At 53.7% G+C, this 18836-nt stretch overlaps 2 protein-coding genes across 9 annotated transcripts in view; one reads left to right on the top strand and one right to left on the bottom strand.

The window, feature by feature from the left end:
* The window catches only part of WIPI1 (WD repeat domain, phosphoinositide interacting 1), a 30974-nt gene extending 22653 nt beyond the window's left edge, over positions 1–8321 (top strand). Inside the window, exons 7-13 of the mRNA XM_042967170.1 lie at positions 36–106; positions 931–1038; positions 2266–2430; positions 3183–3290; positions 4216–4334; positions 4781–4881; positions 7793–8321. Of these exons, the coding sequence (XP_042823104.1) occupies positions 36–106; positions 931–1038; positions 2266–2430; positions 3183–3290; positions 4216–4334; positions 4781–4881; positions 7793–7840 (720 nt within the window). The 3' untranslated portion in view covers positions 7841–8321. The remainder of the gene's footprint in view (positions 1–35; positions 107–930; positions 1039–2265; positions 2431–3182; positions 3291–4215; positions 4335–4780; positions 4882–7792) is intronic.
* A 15-nt stretch (positions 8322–8336) lies between these two features.
* ARSG (arylsulfatase G) overlaps positions 8337–18836 on the bottom strand; it is a 66824-nt gene continuing 56324 nt past the window's right edge. For 2 of the 8 annotated variants that reach the window (XM_042967160.1, XM_042967161.1), the window contains exons 9-10: positions 17251–17371; positions 11752–12602 (exon numbers count right to left, since the gene is read on the bottom strand). In XM_042967160.1, the coding sequence (XP_042823094.1) occupies positions 12225–12602; positions 17251–17371 (499 nt within the window). In that variant the 3' untranslated portion in view covers positions 11752–12224. Of the gene's footprint in view, positions 9189–9701; positions 9720–11751; positions 12603–15466; positions 16438–17250; positions 17372–18836 lie in introns of those variants that run through there. The other 6 variants (XM_007077543.3, XM_042967165.1, XM_042967164.1 and 3 more) reach the window with 6 other exon arrangements.

Genomic DNA, 18836 nt, shown 5'->3' with positions numbered 1-18836 from the left:
AATGGTACGAAATGTCTACCTGCTTGCTTTCTCAGGGCACCGTCATCCGGGTGTTCTCTGTACCCGACGGGCGAAAGCTCTACGAGTTTCGGAGAGGAATGAAAAGGTCTGTGTTCACCGTGAAGCCCGTGTTACGGGACCCACCGGAGTCCCGCCCGCAGCGCAGGGCTGGCGGCCCGCCGGGGCAAGTGCGGAGGGTGGCTCTGTGCCCCCCTCTCCCCCGGAGGAGATATAACTGTACTTCCTCGGGTAACTGCCTTCGATGCCGTGCTGGGTGCTTCGTGCACCCGACAGCATGGCTGCTGGGTTTGCTCGTTTGTTTGTTTGTTTGTTTGTTTATTCTGAGATGTGGGAGGGGCAGAGAAAGAGGGAGAGAGAGAATCCCAAGCAGGCTCCACGCTCTCAGCACAGGGCCCGACACAGGGCTCCACCCTGTGATCCCTGAGATCATGACCTGAGCCGAAATCAAGAGTCAGACGCTTAATCGACAGAGCCACCCAGGCGCCCCCTCGGCTGCCGCTTTCACACAGGATTTCGGCCGTCAGAGCCCTTTTCCCAGGTGTGCGAGGGCAGCTTGCAAAGGAGAAATGAGAGGGCGAGCAAATCACCATCCAGAAGCAGCTTGTAAAGTGAATGGGCCGGGATCCTATCGGCTGCAGCGTTTGCAGCCCGATCGGTGCCCGAACAGCCGGAAAACTAACGAGATGCCAGAAAGGGGCGGTGCCTTGTTTCTTCCCGAGACGGGGACCCTTTACCAGTCCTCCCAACGCTAATTTCTAAGTGTGCCTGATGCAATGTCAAGGAGACGTTAGAACACCCAGACTCTCCAGGACACATTCAGTTCTCTTACCAAGCTGGTTTTTGAGCTATAAAGCGATCACCCTCATGCTCCTGGCTCAGTAGTCTGTCTATACGTCGCTGTGTTCCTAGGTACGTGACAATCAGCTCCCTAGTTTTTAGTATGGACTCGCAGTTCCTCTGCGCCTCGAGCAACACCGAGACCGTGCACATCTTCAAGCTGGAGCACCTCACCAACAGGTGAGTAACTGCCAGACGCACAACACTCGTCGGGCTGGAGAGGCCAGGCCCTGGCTCGCCTGTGCCACCGCTGTCCGCACGAGCGACTCCTTATGAGTGCCACGCGCTCGGCTTTACTTGGCCTCACGGGAGTGGTGAGTGTCTGCCGGGAGAACCTCGGTGGTGGAACTCACGAGGTCACGCCCCGCCTCTGCCCCTTCACGCGCTCCGAGACCCTGGCAGGTGATTTCCGCTTTCTGTGCTTTCGTACAAAGTACTCAGCGGTGCGTCTCGGGCTTGTTGTGAGCGTTCGGCGGGTTCCTCGACCTGAAGCGTGTGGTGTAGCGCCTGGCACACAACGGGCACCAATAAGTATTCGGCAGCAGCTATCCAAACAGTAACAGACGAACCACTGCCATCGCGCCCACTTTCAGTGCCCGTGACTGTCCCCAGCCGGGTGGTAACAGAGTGAGAAATAAACCCCCGTGCTTCTGAGCTCCAGCCCGCGCTCCCCACCAAGCTCCGGGCCTGTAGACAAGGGGCCTCTCGGCAGGTGCTCCCAGGAGCACGCGGCCAGCCCGGTCCCTGAGGCGCTGCCCGGTGCGCCGAGCACGGAGGCGGGTGTGTGCCCCCACCCATTGTCACCTCCCGGCGACCGGTGCCCGCCCCCTCCGTCTGGCGGCCGCGCTGGGATGGCGTTGGAGGACCGCAGGGGGTGCACCGGGTCCCCTCGAGTTCTCCCTACCGCCGCGGCTCACCGGGGACCAGGGTGGCTACAGGGCTGTAATCACACAGCGCCTGGGGCCTCCTGCCCGGAGGTTTGCTTCCCACTCAGTCTGGCCGGGGCGGCCCTGCCGCTGAGATCGCGGCGTCCTTCCGTGGGCCCGAGCCAGGCTGGAGCTTAGTTTTCCGAGTCCACACGGCGATCTCATCTCGTGCCCTCGCCTGGCCCCCTTCTTAGGAGTCCGGAGACCAGACGAACCATCACCTGCAACTTTTTTAATGTAGGGAAGCAGTCGCGTTGGGAAGCTCTTAACAGCTTCGCAGTGGTCCTTCCGAAGGACAAACGAGCACTCGATGCCCTTTCACAATTGCCAGAATAGCATGTCCCGAGCCGTTCCAGGTGGGCAGAACATTATGCTAAGGGCACAGTGCCTTCCCGCTGCGGTGAGCGCCGCTCACAGCACGGGGCTGTGCCGAGCGTTGGCCCGGTGCCCACCTCCCTCCTCCTGTGCCTTGTCCCCGCAGCCGACCCGAGGAGCCCTCCACCTGGACTGGCTACATGGGAAAGATGTTCATGGCCGCTTCCAACTACCTCCCCGCCCAGGTGTCCGACATGATGAACCAGGACAGGGCCTTTGCCACCGGGCGCTTGCACTTCTCTGGGCAGAGGAACATCTGCACCCTCTCCACGTACGTATGGCGCCACCCGCTGTCGCAGGCACCACCTTCTACGGCTCGGTTTGCCCAAAGCGCACAGGTCCCCGAACACGCGCCGGGAGAAAAAGAAGGAAGGAGGCCCCGAAGAAGGGCCGTGGCTGTCAGCCGCCGCCCTCTCTGGTTGTCACGCGTGTTCTGGGGGGGGGGCGGCCGCGAGCCGGCGTGGGAACTTGAACCTTGTGGTTCTGCCGACGCTGTCTCGAAAACAGTTCCCGTTCTTCTAAGTAACTCTGTAAAAAGACTCCGGCTCCGTAGGTTCCGACGCCTGTGGGGTCGACAGATGTTTCATCCAAGGAGCTTGAAGGAGTTTGTTAAGGAAGGCGAACGTTTTTTAAAACTTCTAAAACGAGCCAGCCGATTTTGTCCTTTGTCCTTTCCGTCACGGTTAAAGGCAGAAACACGCATAAGCCAGAGGCCATGTCCCACTCAGGTCCGCTGATTTCCTCGGTGGCACCTTTTCAGAGTAATAGCAGACGCACACGTCGTTTGTCTCGTCCACACAGCTGTCTTCCAAGATGAGAAATAATCCTCGAGGTGGATCACTAGGTCATAATGCCAAGAAATAGCCAGAAACCTAGGATCTGGGGCCAGTGGGCCGGGTAAAGGGTTCCTGAAGGCAGGAGAAGGAGCCTGGGGTCATGGGGTGGGGGAGGCTGTGTCATTTGAAGCCAACCCGGTTACCTGCCTCTGTTGAGGTCACAGCACGTATTTTACTTGGCTCTTAGGATCCAGAAACTGCCAAGACTCCTGGTCGCGTCTTCCGATGGACACCTTTACATCTACAATTTGGACCCTCAGGACGGAGGAGAATGTGTCTTAATCAAGACCCACAGGTGAAGAGACTAGTTTTCAGAAAGCCTCTTTAAGAGCTGGTTGTGTAAAGCCGTCACGTGGCCAAGAACGACAAGCTTCGGTGCCCTGCTTGTCTGTCGTCCTGGCTGGTGTTCTCGGTGGCCCGCTTCTAGTGGGCACCCGCTCCTCGCTGGGCTCCACGTCAGGCACCCTCGCCACGCTGTAGGCTTCTGGAAGAGTTGCTGAGATGCGTAATGTGCACTTGAAGAAGCAGAATGACTTCATACGGCCCTTTCCTCCTCACACGTTCCCTCGTACATACTGGGAGCTCCAAAATGTGGGCCAAAGGGAATTGAAAAGTTCTCCTGACATCTGTGGCCTCTTGACAAGGCGACCTCTTCCTGCTGTGACAGGACCCCACGAGCTGCCACCGCCCCCTCCCCTTGGCCCGCGGAGCCCCCCTTTGTGAGCGAGTCTTAGCGTCCTGGCCAGAGTGTACCAGAAAGAGCAAAGGGCCAATCTTCATTCAGTCAGTACAAGAGAAAGGGGTCGTTGTGAAGTTGCATGATTGACCCCAGCAGTTCGAGGTCGCTGTTTAGGTCATGTGACCCAGCAGTGTACTCATCAGTCCTTTTTCTTTCTTTTAAAGTTTATTTATTTTGAGAGAGAGAGGGCGAGTACACGAGCCGGGGAGGAGCAGAGAGAAAGGGACAGAGAAGCCCAAGCGGGCTCCACGCTGTCAGCACAGAGCCCGATGTGGGGCTCAGACCCACGAACCGTGAGATCATGCGAAACCAAGAGTCAGACGCCTACCCGACTGAGCCCCCCAGGCGCCCCCAATAGGTCCATACTTTAAACTCAAGTGGGCAAGCCTGAGCTTCCTAGTACTTTTCCTTCTGGAAGTTTCCTGCACATGTGATGAGCTCTTTTTTCTTTTCTCCCCCTCCCCTTAATTGCTGCCATTAGCTTGCTTAGCTCAGGAACAACAGAAGAAAACAAAGAAAATGACCTCAGACCTCCATTACCTCAGTCTTATGCAGCGACCGTGGCCAGACCAAGCACGTCTTCTGCCTCTACCGTGCCAGGTGAGTGGCCGTGGGGGCCTGGCTGGGGGGCCCGTTTCTGACGGCAGCTCTTCTGTCTTCATGGTCACCTGTGAACAGAGCACTCTTCCCGAACCACTTCTTTCCCCCCAGGTGCGGCCCTGAGAATAGCCTTTAAACCCAGGTCCCTAAACCTGGCAGGCACGGCCCAAAATGGCTGTCTCCCTCACACGTAGAGTCGAGGCTTCGCCTCTTTGAGAATTGCAAACAGGTGGAAAGTTGGAGGGGCCCGGGGTGGAAGGGTGGGCGAGGTCAGCCCATCCGGGGGCTTCGAGACCCTAAGTGGTGGGGATTCTGACTCACCGGAAGCAGTCTCTCCATTCGAAAGGCAAAGGGGGCCTCCATGGTTTCCCTGGAGGCCCTGTCCCGGGGTCAGAGCGTCACAACAGGCCGGGGGGCTTCCCTCATGTCTCATTCTTGCTTTCCAGGTTATTCTGAGGACGGCGGGGCCCTCCGAGGAGAGGTTATTCCTGAACACGAGTTTGCGACGGGACCAGTATGCCTTGACGACGAGAATGAATTTCCCCCTGTGAGCAGTAGGAATCCCTAAAAGAGCGGCCCAGTCTGTGTGCTGGGAGGGAAACCTTCCCCTCGCGCACGAGGCGAGGTCACTTTCCCGGTGGTCTAGTCCTGTAACAGCTAACCTCCTCGCTCCCGTTCAGAAAGCCACAGACGGCGTGCCGTGCCGTGTGCTTCAGACCCTGTAGACTGGCCACCAGGTGTCGGGCTGAACACGGCAGCATTAGAATAACACCGGATACTAATCCGGGGGGGGGGGGGTCTCGGCGGCCTCACTACGTCCGGAGGCCTGGAACCCTTAACTTGGCTTCGTTAGCACTATCTCTGCTGCTCTCGAGGCAGGAATTCACGCCTGCATCAACTCCTGTTTTCCTGAGGCTCCTAAGGATGTGTCTGTGGAATCCTGCCACCTTTTTGCTAACGACGATACTCTAACGGGGCTGGGCCGCTGCTCTCTGCAAGCCAGCCGGACCCTCACCCTCCTCCGGCTCGGGTGAGGCGGACCCCAGGCTCCCAGCAGCCGTGCGGAGGGTGGGAGCCCCCGGGGGAGAGCTCCCCTGCATTTCTCTGCACCCTGCTTCAGCTGTTCCGGTAGCGAGAGCCCTCAGGGCTGCCTGGGTGCAGAGCTTGGCTTTTTCTAGCGTCCCTGTCCGGAGCGAGAGGATTCTCTCCCTGGGTGGCCGCCAGGGTCTTAGCTTCTGAGGCCTCAAGCTTCCATTGAGAGCAACGCAACGCACGGAGCGCGCTTGTGAGCTGCGGTTAGCGAATGGCACAGAGGGCGAACCTGAACTCCTTTAGAGATGGGAGCGGTGCGCGGGCCAGGACTTAAGAGAGTCAACTGAGTGACCCCCGCTGGGGCCAGAGAGCAGCAGCCACTTGGGCTTTGCCTCAGAGCCCGTTAGGTCTTAGTGTAGAATGTTTGCTCCTGATCCTTTCATGTCCGTGGAAGTTCCATCTGCAAAAGGATGGGGTGCAAGTCTAGCTTCTTTCTTATATAAACCTTCGGACAATCTGATAAGCCCAGTCAGCTTAAAAAAAAAAAAAAAAAAAGACTGTTTTGGGTCCCTCTTTGCATCATTAGAGGGCTGGCTTTGTGCTTTCCCATAAAGGCTTTACAGATTGCAGCTTGAAATCTACGTTCCGGGCTTTGAATCGGCAGATTGCCAAACACAATGCCAACAAGTAGTTTATATGTTAAGCGTGGAGAGCGGTGGTTCTTAAAAATACCAATTCTAAGGATAAAAACAACTGTTGGCTTCCTGCCTCCTGATAAACCAGTGGTTTTGCCTTTGGGTTCTCATGCCCGAACTAGCCATAAAGGGAGTTCTTCTGCCCCCCCCCCCCCCCCCCCCCCCGCCTCCCCAAAGGCTGGTGGTCATTTCCCTGCCGCTGTATCTTCTAGGAACCAGAATAGATCAGATGCCGTAGGAATAGATGTGTCCCACTGTGTCCAGGTTTGGAGCATTCCCTCATTAGGTTCCATTTCAGTGGTTTTGGTGAAAGTCTGTGACTGCTCGAAAAGATTATTAGATTATTAATTAGTAATCAAAGTGAACCCTACAAGCTCTTGTACTTACAGAATTGGGGTACTGCAGATCTTGGCATGGAGGAGATGGGCCCCTGCCAAAGAAAGCCTGCATGAAATAATAGGTACACTGTGCAGATCATTTGCCTCGAGCTTTAAAAAAAAAGAGAGAGAGATGCTTAAAAACGAGTGCTTAGAACCTATCAAGAGGCCTGTTCACCTAAACACTGCCAGGAAGCTGGCTATGAGCCGGCTGTCCCGTCTCCCTCTTAAGGATCAGATGAGTGAAACCTGGTTTAAATTGCATCCGGGATTTTTATTTATACTCGAGGAAGGCTTCCTGCCAGCGAGACCACTGATCACTGAATGAGGCCCCTGTTAGACCCTAGAGGTGGTGGTAGGGGTCAAAGAAGCCCATCAGACCCCAGGCCTGCCCTCCAGCCTAGAGGCAGACGGGGAGGAGAGGGCCGTGCTTCCGAGAGCTCCTGACATCGTAGCAGACGGCCTTCTCCACCTCACCGCACCGCACGGGGACCAGGGGCGTGAGTGCTACTGGGATGTCCTCTTGACACGGACCACCTCACGCCCTCATTGGCAACGATGTCCCACTGGAGAGGAGATCCTGGGCAACTCCCCTGCCTTTATTCTGTATCTTGTCCAGAATTCGCATCTCTACCCACGTCCCTTAAAAACTTCCAGGATTGTGAAAGGATCTTGGAGTCTCCGTTTGGTTAAAATCACTTCTCTTTCAGTTAACTAAGAACATGGGCTTGCCCAGATAATCTCGTGCGGCCCTCCCTGGGCCTTTGCCTTCGGAACACAGGTCATCTCGAGTGGGTCTTTTTTGTTTGCTAAGTATACTCGCACTTCCCTGGATATGATCGCTCTTATCTCCTTGGGACTTACTTCGCTCCATAAACAATGAAAGGAAAGAAAATTGATCGTTTCTGGTACCTTAGAAAGACGCTGTATTCAGGAAGATAAGCAGCTTTTGTCTCAGCAATACACCAACCTTTACAAGTCTGCATATTTTCCGACACTAGTCTGCTCTTGTAAGAGTAGGCAAATTGGGACCAAGGGTATTTACTGACTTTAGTAGTGACTTAACAGTCTGTGTTTACAAGATGAGCCTTTTAAAAAAACATGCAATACCCATATAAACATACACACACGTATTTTAGACGTAGTCAGTTTTTTTTGAAACCGTGCCATACTCGTCTATACCGAAGTAAGATGGGTGGATTTTCTGTGGCCGTGAGTGAGGGTCAGTCCGTGGATCCGCAGCGCCCAGCCTCCCCCTGCTGACCCCGCGTGGGCACAGATCTGTTGATAACCCAGCCTGCCTACCAGTCTCTTCCCGGAAAGAGTTAAGGCCGTTCTGTTTTGATTTTGGTAGATAATCTTGTGCCGTGGAAGTCAGAAGGGCAAAACGAAGCAGTCATGATGAGAAGCGCACCTCAGAAAGCAGGACACCCCCTGTCAGGTGGTTGTGGAGAAAACAAGGAAGGTGGAAGAATGGAGTACAGTTGTGTGCGCAGAAAGGGGGGCAGGAATCCCAGGTGCCGCCTGCTTAAGCCACGGGACGCGGTCCACTGCTCACCAAACTCTCCTCCGCCCCGGTTGCCAGCAGGCATGGGAGAGACTATGAAATCTGTTACAGCCATCGCGTCGATGCTCACTAACCACGTTGGTCTATAGCCGGAACTTTATATGAACGAGGGCATCCTTTTTAAATGTATGCCATGTAAAAATGTACGTAGAGGAAAACCTCTTTGAATTGTATTTCTTGTATATGACATATAGAGAGACTGCTTTTAGCCGGGCAAAGTATTTTTGCAGTGATTGGAATGAATCATTTATTACCTTGGAGTCCCATTTAGGACACTTACAATAAAATCATGGCAATGTGTTTTTGAGGTTTTAGACGTTCATTTCTTCCTGGTTTTAGGAGGCAGAAGGAATGCTTACAATCTTTAAAATACCATCATTTGATCTTTAAGGGGGAGCGAGAGGAGACAGGGAGTGCCACGGATTTATCCGTGGGCTCGCCTGCTCTGAGACCCGGAAACGTCTAGCTTTGTCTAGTCTGCACCTGTGCTACTCGGGGCATTTCCCCCAGGAGCTGCCCGGAAATGGAGCGTCTCGGGCAACTACTGAGCCAGAATCTGCACTCTCGAGGGATCCCAGGTGACACGTATGCGTATTAAAGATGGAAAAGTGCTGCCCTAGATCCCAGCTGGCATGAATCTATGCTAAAACGACCAGCAAAACTGGGTGCATAGAAAGGAAAGGAAACTAAAGTGCATCCAGTGCCTGTTCCGCGTCACGTGATGTGGCAGTCATTTGCATATAGTGCCTCCTTGGTCCTCAGAATGAGCTCGAAAGCTGTGGGTTCAGTGACGGGGCCTGAACCCGGCCTGACTCCAAAGCCTGTGTGCCTTTCCCTACGGCTCGGCACAGCCGTCCCCACCCCCCTCCCAAGGCGGCATGCAGGGAGGACAGTGGGGGGGAAGTGGGTCAGGTGGTGTGACAGCGGCAGGCCTTTCGGTGGGGATCACAGCAGGGGGTCACCGAAGGATCCCGCGTGTAATCCGCCCTGGACGTCTTGTCACCAGCAATGTCCACAAGCACGTCCGCCAGGACCTGTCTGACCTCGGGCAAGACGCGCTCGTACTCAGCACCACCTTCTTCTAGAGGCTCGGCTTCCGCAACATCCTCTTCCAGGTTAAAAATGAGGGGAGGCTCGTGAAGCCGCGGGGGCCCGACCTTCCCGTCACAGGCTTTGGCTCCGCCTAGAGAGAGGGTGACAGCAAACACCCCCATCAAACCCAGCTTTGGCCCCGTGCTGGAAAGAGGAGAAGGTGATGGATTATAAATCAAGGCAAACAGAGCAGGACTCGTATGTTCGAATGACTGTTCTCCCCGTCAAAGAAAGCGCCTTGGGGTTCCGGCTGCTCATCCCAGGGATGCTCCTGCCTTCCAGAATGATCTGGAACTTCTCCCGGACTTGCCTTCAGGGCCCGCACAGCAGCCAATCGAGTATCTCCCGTCTCCACCCTTGGCGAGTAAATTCGATTTTTTCTTTTTTTTTTTTTTTTCCTCAAAAATTCATTTCTGGAATACCAGAGATACTCAGTTTGGTGGACTGGGCGGGAAGGCAAGGTGAGTAATTTCACTTCGGGTTGTAGTTGAGGTTCTTGTTGAAATCAGAATCTGGCTGTCGAGGCAGCCTCAGGAGAGCAGGAACAAAAATGGAGAGCGGCATCCTTAGCTGTCACGACTCAGGTTCTTTTCCTTATCCATACAAAAAGTAGTTCAGGCATCTGATAGAAATCAATGTAATGCAACTGAGTCAACAAAAGGAGTCAAGGCAAAGGACGGCCATCAGAAATACAGGAAACCCCGGGGTGCCGGGGTTGGTCAGTCGGTTAAGCGTCTGACTTCGCTCAGGTCATGATCTCGCAGTTCATGAGTTCGAGCCCGGTGTCGGGCTCTGTGCTGACAGCTCAGAGCCTGGAACCTGCTTCACATTCTGTGTCACCCCGTCTCTTGGCCCCTCCCCTGCTCATACTCTCTCTCTCTCATACACAAAAATAGTTAAAAATATCTTTTTTAAGAAATATAGGAATTCCTGAACACCTACTTTGCCCCCGAGCTTCTTAGCAGCCAAACCAGAAGGTGGAAGCTTATCAACTGCTCCTTCTCACTGAGGTGTGAGAGAAATTTCTCCAGTGGTTCCTCTTACAGGGAGAGAAGAATGGGCAAGTCGCACAGCCCTTCATTAATGGTTTTCCTTTCGTGGTTGACATTTGGGTTGGCCAGCGGAAAGTTGAGAGTCACTGTCTTTGCCTAGAATTTGGCTTTTCTTCATTGCCAGTCAAAGGCACGGGACATGAGGTTTGCAGTCAGTCGAGCAAGGGTTTGGATGGACTCCTTAAAAAATTAAAGATTTCCACTTCACAGAATAATGAAATAGCTTGCATAGGACCCCACGTGGGTAACAATTACAAATTCTAGGCAACAAATTTAGGGGAAAAAAACCCCAACAATTGAAGGCACCAGAAAATCACGGAGGCAGGCAGAAACAAAATAATTTGATCATTGAAAGGCAGAGGTCACCATGGGTTGGGTCTGTGTTCAAGAGTTTCATTCCCCTGGGGACACCGCCCAGTCTGTGCAGCTGGGGCCCAAGAACACTATCCTCTCTTTGGCTTGGGGCATCAGGGGAATATCAAGGTATTAGAGCTCAGGACTCCCACCATGGAAGAAAATCGATGGGTGAAATCTGGGAAGGAGGGAGCCAGAAGGGGGGGACGCCTCAAAATCTGTGAAGAAACCTCCTCCAAATCTTTCTCTAATCTAATGTAGTAGGTAGAGGTCAATACAGCTCATTTATCCAAAAGCAGCTTTAAGTAACCAGGATGCAGACTTTCCAAAGAGGAAGAGAAGGGAGGGATCAGAACATGTCACACTCTCCACCCCCGGCCCCCAGCTGTTGACATGTCTGTCGTCCTCATCCTCGTGCTAACTCTGCCGGGACTCTGGTGACTCCTCAGAAGAGGCCTCCCCTGGGCATCCTAATTCTTGTCTGATTGTGATGGTTTTAAACGGTCCGATTACTTCATAGTAACATTTAGGATTCCAGCACTGTGGTCCCAAGGGCTTTTTTGGCAGGGTCTTGACTTCTGAAATTAACTCAGCCTGGAGAAGCCATACCTCTGAGATAATGTAATGTAAGGACTGTAATCTAGAAATTTTCCATCCGAAAGCATAACAAATATCTGACTGCTTTGCATTTTAGGTTTTGGAGAATCAAAAGAGTCTTGTGGCATTTTTAATATCCCTCAAGTTCTGAACTCGAACTTGTGTTTTTATGGCACATTTTCTTCAGGATCACGTATTTATACTCGGGGAAAATAATTTCTGTTCTTTATTATATAATGCTTTGGAACACTCTCACATTAAATAACTGAATCAAATTGAAATCCACACCAGGTCCCGGGTCTGGTTTTGTTTTGTTTATGTTTTCGTTTGTTCGTTTTTCATTCACTCGGAGAAAAATTTTAGGGTTCCTGCGGGACATGAGAAACTGTGCTCAGCACTTAAAGACAACAAAAATAAAAGATCTTACAAAGCTCTGGGTTCAGAGAGCTCAAAACTAGTAAGGGAGGGGCGCCTGGGTGGCTCAGTCAGTTAAGTGGCCGACTTCGGCTCAGGTTATGATCTCACGGTTCTTGAGTTCGAGCCCCGAGTCGGGCTCTGCGCTGACAGCTCGGAGCCCGGAGCCTGCTTCGGATTCTGTGTCTCCCTCTCTCTCTGCCCCTGCCCCACTCGTGCTCTGTCTCTCTCTCTCAAAACTGAATAAACGTTCAAAAAAAATTAAAAAGAAAAAAACTAGTAGGGAAAATAAAACATGTACCCCAATGGCTGGCATATAGGGCAGAACGTGATCATTACCAAAGTTTCTCCAGATTGTACCCAGCTGAGAAGATGAGAGGGAGTTTTATGACCGAGGTACTAGGATTTGATGTGAGGCCCTAAACGCTGAAAGAGATCTTGATAGAAGGCCAAGGAAGAAGGTGGTTGCTCTTGGAGAACCGACACCAGAAAAGTCGAGCGACCCGGTATGGAAGGAGCCTGAATTCTGTTCGCAGCCAGAAGCCCCTGGGAAGATTTTGAGAACCATCCTGACCCAACATCACATTCCTAAAATATACATTTAAGACAGTCACCGAGCGAATCAAGAAGCAGAGAGATTTCTGTCGGTTTGCTAACTAGACCTCTAGAGTCTATTCTCTGAAACAGTCTATTGTCTAGTAAATTACACCTTAAAATATCTCCAAGCTTCCACTTAACATTCCGCCAAACTGGCATTTAAAGCCTAACAGTGGAGTGAGAGTCCTTCTTGTGAGTGTGCGGACTAGCTCTGAGCTTGCTAGAAATTCGGGCGCAGAGTACAAAGACCTCGTTTTCGTATTTGTGGGTGCAGAGGGCCTGTCCTGGGGTGGTGGGGGGGAGGGGGCGGAGGGGGGTGCTGAGGGCTCCCTGAGGGAGGGCGGCCCACACTCATTCCTGGAGGCCTGAGGGTGGATCCAGGTGGGTGCCCCTGACTCACCGGTGACATAGAAGGCCTTGTGTTGTTCCAGGCGGACGGTCTGAAGGGCTCCATACTCTCCAGCCGCCCCACTGTTGGGGTGAAACAGCACCTGAGAGAGAGCAGCAGAGAGAGCTTCCTAACCCGTCAGCCATGCCCCCCATGCTTCCTGGAAGGCATTCCTTTCTCTGTCACGGTGGCCGGTCCATCCCACCCACCACGGCCCCAAACACTGACAGACACAGGCCTGTAGTCCACGCCGGCCAATGCTGGGGGGGGGGGGGGGGGGGGAGGGCAGGAAATAACTCCTTGGCAAGTTAATTAATCAGAATGGGCTGCAACTCTGGTCAGACTCCTAGGCCCCCGGTACCAGCTGCAGAATTCGCAAGGTCCGGTGCAAAATGAAAGAGAGAAACCTCGTTCGAAATCGAACAATTTCAAGGCAGCACAGTACGTGTTCTCTAAACCAGGCGCAGGACCATCCTGAGGGCGGGGCCGCAGGTGGCTGTGTCCCACCCTTCAGGTTCAAGATGGGGCCTGGGAATCTGCACGGCTTACAGACAGTCCCAGGGATTCTGACGCGGGCGCTCCTTGGAAACACGGCTTCTTGGCATCCAGTTAATGTTCTAACTCTCCCTCAAGCAAGGCTGGCATGTCCTTGAGAGGACAGCTCGGCGTGATTTCTGCAGAACTGGGCACAGCCTAACCTCCGAACACAGATGTCCTCACTCCCTGACTCAATCCTGCCCTCCTCGGACTGAGGAAATCCCCCGTCATCGGGCCATCGATGAAAGAATCGCCCTACAGAATGGAAACACCAAATTCAGGCGTGCCAAGGGCAGGATTCGGTAGAAAATAAACAACCAGTGTCCTTGGTGGGTTGGTGGGTTGGTGCTGGATGCGTGAGACTGCCCTGGTATGAATCATGACCAATATATATCACTGCAAAGACGCTTATGTGATTCAAAGTTTCCATGGGGCTATTAAAAAAAAAGAGAGCGAGAAACATCTGTTGGAGCAGTAAACAGCTGTCCCCCCAAGTTTTTCCGGGCTCTCAGAGGATGCCACCGAGGGCGGGGTCCCTCCCGCACCTGCAACTTCCGTGCTGGGCTCTCGTGACAGTCCCTGCAAGGTCCCCAGCCAGCATGATGACAGCAGGCTCCTTCCAAACAGGAAAAGAAGTCGTAACTCAAAACTCACTCCTCTGCCCGCCCAGCAGGAAGCCAAGCCTCTCACTGCGGGAGGCCACTGGGTTTCCTTCTGGCGGAGGCGGAAAGTGGGGGGACTTGGAAAACCTACTGTCCGCCCATCAAGGAGGTCCTCAGACCTCCGGAAGATGGGAGTCGCGGTCCGCTGGTTCAAATCGTTGACAGTATTTGGGTCTCGGTGACAGACACTCCAGAAGGGTGGGCTGCTACGTCCAGGATATTTGTGCAGCGTTACCAGAGGCAACTTCCAAAATCCAAAAGGAAGAGGAAGCAAAACTTCCGGATGGCTCCCTCTCAGAAACAGGAGGGCGTGGGTTTTGTTGTGCAGACTGGCCACGGCGTTGTTTACACCCACATAGGAAGAGGGTTGGCAAACTGATACATGAATCACAGCCTAAGACAGGTCCTCTCCAGGGTGGGTCCCCACTTCAAAGATAACTTTTATCTTCTGCAGACATGTTGCACCTTCTTGGTTGCCTTTCTTACCTGTTTGCTTTGTTTCATTCTGTTTTGTTGTTTGAAGCAGGTGAGCGGCTCCCTTAGGCCCCAGAGGCTGGTGCTTATGTGGTAACGCTCCCCCCCCCCCCCGCCCCGACACACACACAAAAGGAAGGCTCCCCAATCCCATCAGGTGGGGCTGCAAAGCCAGCTCTAAAAGGGGGCAGCCACTCCGGATGGGGATGGCGTCTTTCACCACTAGGGGCCTCCCTAAGAGAAGCGATCGGACGGAGCTCCAGAGACAAGCCCCTGCTCAGGTCTCCCCGGTGTATGGCCTCCAGGGAGGTGCCACGCATTTTCTGACCCACAGCAGCCCCAGACCAGTCTGGACTGGCAGGTGAAGAGCCATTAAAGACGCCTTCCTCTTTGTGGGCAATTTTTGGCCTCGGCGGTTGGCAACCCGGGGCGGAGGTACGACTTGACCGGTGGAAACGTGACGAACTCCAGCTTCCACCAGGGAGTCAGGCAAGCACGAAGCAGGATCTCTGAGGCGCCCTCCCCCGCCTTGCGGTTGCCCTCGGTGCCCAGACCCGGGCCCATCAAGATGAGAAGCAGAAGGCTCAGCAGGATGCAAGAGCGGGCAGCCTGGCGGCCTCTGTTGCACATTTTCAACACCACCCCACGTCCCACCCGTCCTCGAAGCGGGTAGTGAAAAGACCGCACAGTAGGAAAACTGCAGACCCATTACTTGCCCTTAAACCTGTCCGCGCGGGGCCTGGGGGCGTGCGAGGTGGGGGGGGGGGTGCCAAGGAGCTACGCCTTAGCCTTAGGTGGCTTCAGCTCTTTACCCCAGTTGTTACTTCATTTGCAAAATAGGGAAGGACCGAATGGCTGAGCTGTATTTGCATATTGTTTTGAGATGAGCATCTGAGGAGTTACTCTGAGCTTCTTGAAACCGGAATGGTTTTCTAAACTAAGCCGTTAGAATCCTTGCATGCCCAGAACACACCTGAGTGTGAACACAACCAAATTGTGTTTAGTAAAAACTACACGCGGTGGCGCCTGGGTGGCTCCGTCAGTTAAGCCTCTGACTCCGGCTCAGGTCGTGATCTCACGGGCCGTGGGTTCGAGCCCTGCGTCGGGCTCTGTGCTGACAGCTCGGAGCCTGGAGCCTGCTTCCGATTCTGTGTCCCCCTCTCTCTCTGCCCCTCCCTGACTTGTGCTATCTCTCTCTTTCTCTCTCTCAATGATAAATAAACGTTAAGAAAACATTGTTTTAATAGAAAATAATAAAAATTTTTAAAAAATCACACGCGGAGACCTGTACGTGTGCTCACTCTACCTCCCGGCCTCCGACCTCCCCTCTGTTCAGCAAATTCTGGACGCTTTACTCTAGTCTTTTCAGCAGGTGAGCAGAAAAGACCTACAATTCAGGGCCAACAATTACCTGGGTTGCCCTCAAACTCCAAACAATCTTATCTACAGCATCTTCACGCCCTCTGCAGGGAATCCAGAGCTCTGGGAGGCTGGGTGTAGCCTGCAGGTGCCAGCGCCCCAGGGCCTTTGCTCTAGAAGATACTATCAGCAGCTTCCTGCAAGCAGTAAGTGGTGGCTGTTTCCTTCTGGGCCCTGCGGTGTGGTCAGGGAGCAAGCCAGCCCCCACTCCAGCCGCCTTACCACACATCATCTGTCCCCACGAAAACCCCAACCAGTGTTGGGGCCTGCCTCTACTCCCCCTGCCAGGACCAACCCTGTCGGACACTAGGCCAGTAACTGTTAGGCCCTGAGCATGACTCTGCAGAAGAAAGGGCTGCAACTAGAGAGAGGGACCGCTCTCCCCTCTGAGAGCGGAAGTGAGCGCGAAGGTTCTGGCTTCCACAGGCAGGAGCGGCCGCGTCAAGGAGCCCGGAGTCCTTGAAGCACTTCCTGGTGACCCCAATGATTCTATTAGTAGCCGTGGTGATAAACACTCAGGAGCACCTCTCCACTGACGTCTTCGATAACCCCCCGGGGTCACACACTGCGAACGTCCAGTCCGGAGGCGGAAACCATCTTCCTGCTCTTTGCAGCTCCCCAGCGGTGGGGCTCAGCCTGGAAGCCTGCGCAGCTCTAGAAGGCTGGGTGTCCCGGGAGAAGCAGTACTTGCTCAGAGGGCATTTCAGGCAGCGTCAGACAACCCCTAGAAACTGCAGGAACGCTCTCGGAAGCACGGATGGCCCCCTCGGGGCTCCGTGGCGGGGGCTGCGTCACAAACCACCGGGCCACATCCGAGCAGCGCGTTTGAGTCACCTCCATGTGAACCTCGGGTGAAGACACAAATAGACCCTTTGATGTGTGGGTCCCTAACTCAGAAGCCATGTGCTCACCGGGCCTCACAGAGGGGCTTGGGGTTCCCTCCTCCCACTTCCTCTTCCTTTTGGTGAAAGGAAAACACACGGAAATGACATGGAAAGGCCGTCGGGGCCGGCACTTCCTGGCTGTCACCGCCGACGAATGCCTCAGTGCACATGAAGAGGGGACCCTGGGGTGCTGGGGAGCAGAACCCCAAAGCTGGAGCAGGGGCTGTAGGGCCACAGGCCGGGCCTTCCAGGAGCCAGGGGGAACGTTCATTCATTTCTTCGTCAAATGCACATTTACTGCCGGCTGGGTGCTGGCCCAGTTAGGTGCACTGAGAATTCTGGGGGAGATCCCTGCCTTCGGGAAGTTCCATTCTAGTCGGGGAGTCCCACAATACCCGAGTCACTCTGGCTAGTCAGCCACCCCGTCCAACAAAAATGTGCCAGGGGCCTACGATGTGTCAGACAAATCATTGCGGAAAAAAATCGTATGTTACGGGCAAGAAGCACCTCTATACACACCCACCCTAAGCCAGACTGTCCAATGTAAGTCTGGATTGACAAGCTGGATTGATCACAGGGGAAGAGGGGGAGAGGGGTGGAAAGAGAGCTTTGTCTCAAAGGATTAATCCGTCGGGGGTTCTTAAGCTAGATCGGGAGGGGCCGCTGGCATGCACGTTCCCAGGATGGTTCTCTTCGCACAAAGGTGGCCCCGGATGAGAAGCAGCAGCCCAAGCCCCTGTAGAGCCGGTGGGGGGCGCACACCTCCTCCACTTACCCGGTGCCCAGTCTGCGACCAGCCAAAAAGCACGGAAGAGGCATCCAAGCCGTCAAAGTGCCGGTCTTGGGGTAGGCTGGCCCCCGCCAGGGCCACCACAGTGGGGAAGATGTCCAGCACACTGCAGGAAGAACAAGACGGCGTTGGCCCCAGCTACTCCCGGACTCTCTCCCTGGCCCATGCTGTGGTCAAGGCCCACCCAAACCAGCCCAGACTGAGCACCGACATCCTCCCATATGGTCCGCCTCCTCTGCCTGCCGGTCCTTTCTTCGGGTCCCACCTGGATTTCTGCTCCTCCAAAAGGCAGAATGGCACTGTGGTTTAGCACCCAGGCTCTGTGGCCAAGTGTTACCGGGTCTCAAAATCCCAGAGTTATACCTACCTGTCTTCTCAATGCCTCCATTTTCCATTCTCTAAAATGGGCATGATCATTATAGTGCCCACCTCACAGGGTATCACGTGGATGAAACACATAGATGAGACGTGTAGAAGAAGATGGTATTTGTGTCATCGTTATTCACAAGGGCTACCCTACGGATCTAAGAACCAAGAGGCTCTACCTGTCACCAGCTAGGCCACAGCCACTGGCTGAGAGGGAACCATGTGTAACAGGTATCTGCTAGAGAAATGTTCACGGCATTATTCCTGCTCTGGGTCTCTGTGTCACAAATATTCAGTCTTTGTTTAAAATGCCATGGTGGGGCACCTGGGTGGCTCAGCCGGTTGATCATCCGACTTTGGTTCAGGTCATGATCTCACGGCTTGTGAGTTCGAGCCCCGCGTCGGGCTCTGTGCTGACAGCTCAGAGCCTGGAGCCTGCATCGGATTCTGTGTCTCCCGCTCTCTCTGCCCCTCCCCCACTCATGCTCTGTCTCTCAAAAATAAATATTAGGAAAAAAAAAATTAGCATGCCATGGTGGGGCACCTGGGTGGCTCAGTCAGTTGAGCATCTGACTCTGGCTCAGGTCATGATCTCGTGGTTTGTGGGTTCGAGCCCCGCGTCGGGTTCTGTGCTGACAGCTCAGAGCCTGGAGCCTGCTTCGGATTCTGTGTCTCCCTCTCTCTGACCCTCCCCTGTTCATGCTCTGTCTCTCTCTGTCTCAAAAATAAACGTTAAAAAAAAAAATTAAAAAAAAAAAATAACTAAACGTTAAAAAAAAAAAATTAAGGGGCGCTTAGGTGGCTCAGTCGGTTGACGGTCCGACTTCGGTTCGGGTCATGATCTCACGGTTTATAGGTTCAAGCCCCTCAAGGCGCTCTGTGCTGACAGCTCACAGCCTGAGGCTGTTTCTCCCTCTCCCTGCCCCTTCCCTGCTCACACTCTGTCTCTTTCTCAAAAATAAATATAAAAAACAATTTTTTTTTTAATTAAAATGCCATGGTATGTGAAACGTTCCACCCCCTTTATTTCAGTGATTTCTTCCCCATTACAAAATAGTAATAAATGTTTACGGTGGGGGAAAAAAAATAGAACACCCAGAAATATAAAAGAGAGAACAACGCAGAAATCGTCCATCACCCAAAGGCAGCCACTGTTACCATTTTGGTGGGTTTTGTTAATGTGAGTTTTTAAATCACGTGGTGCA

This window comes from Panthera tigris, chromosome E1, assembly GCF_018350195.1.
Source record: "Panthera tigris isolate Pti1 chromosome E1, P.tigris_Pti1_mat1.1, whole genome shotgun sequence".
In the NCBI taxonomy this organism is placed as follows: domain Eukaryota; kingdom Metazoa; phylum Chordata; class Mammalia; order Carnivora; family Felidae; genus Panthera; species Panthera tigris.
This window is presented reverse-complemented; position numbering and strand designations above follow the sequence as displayed.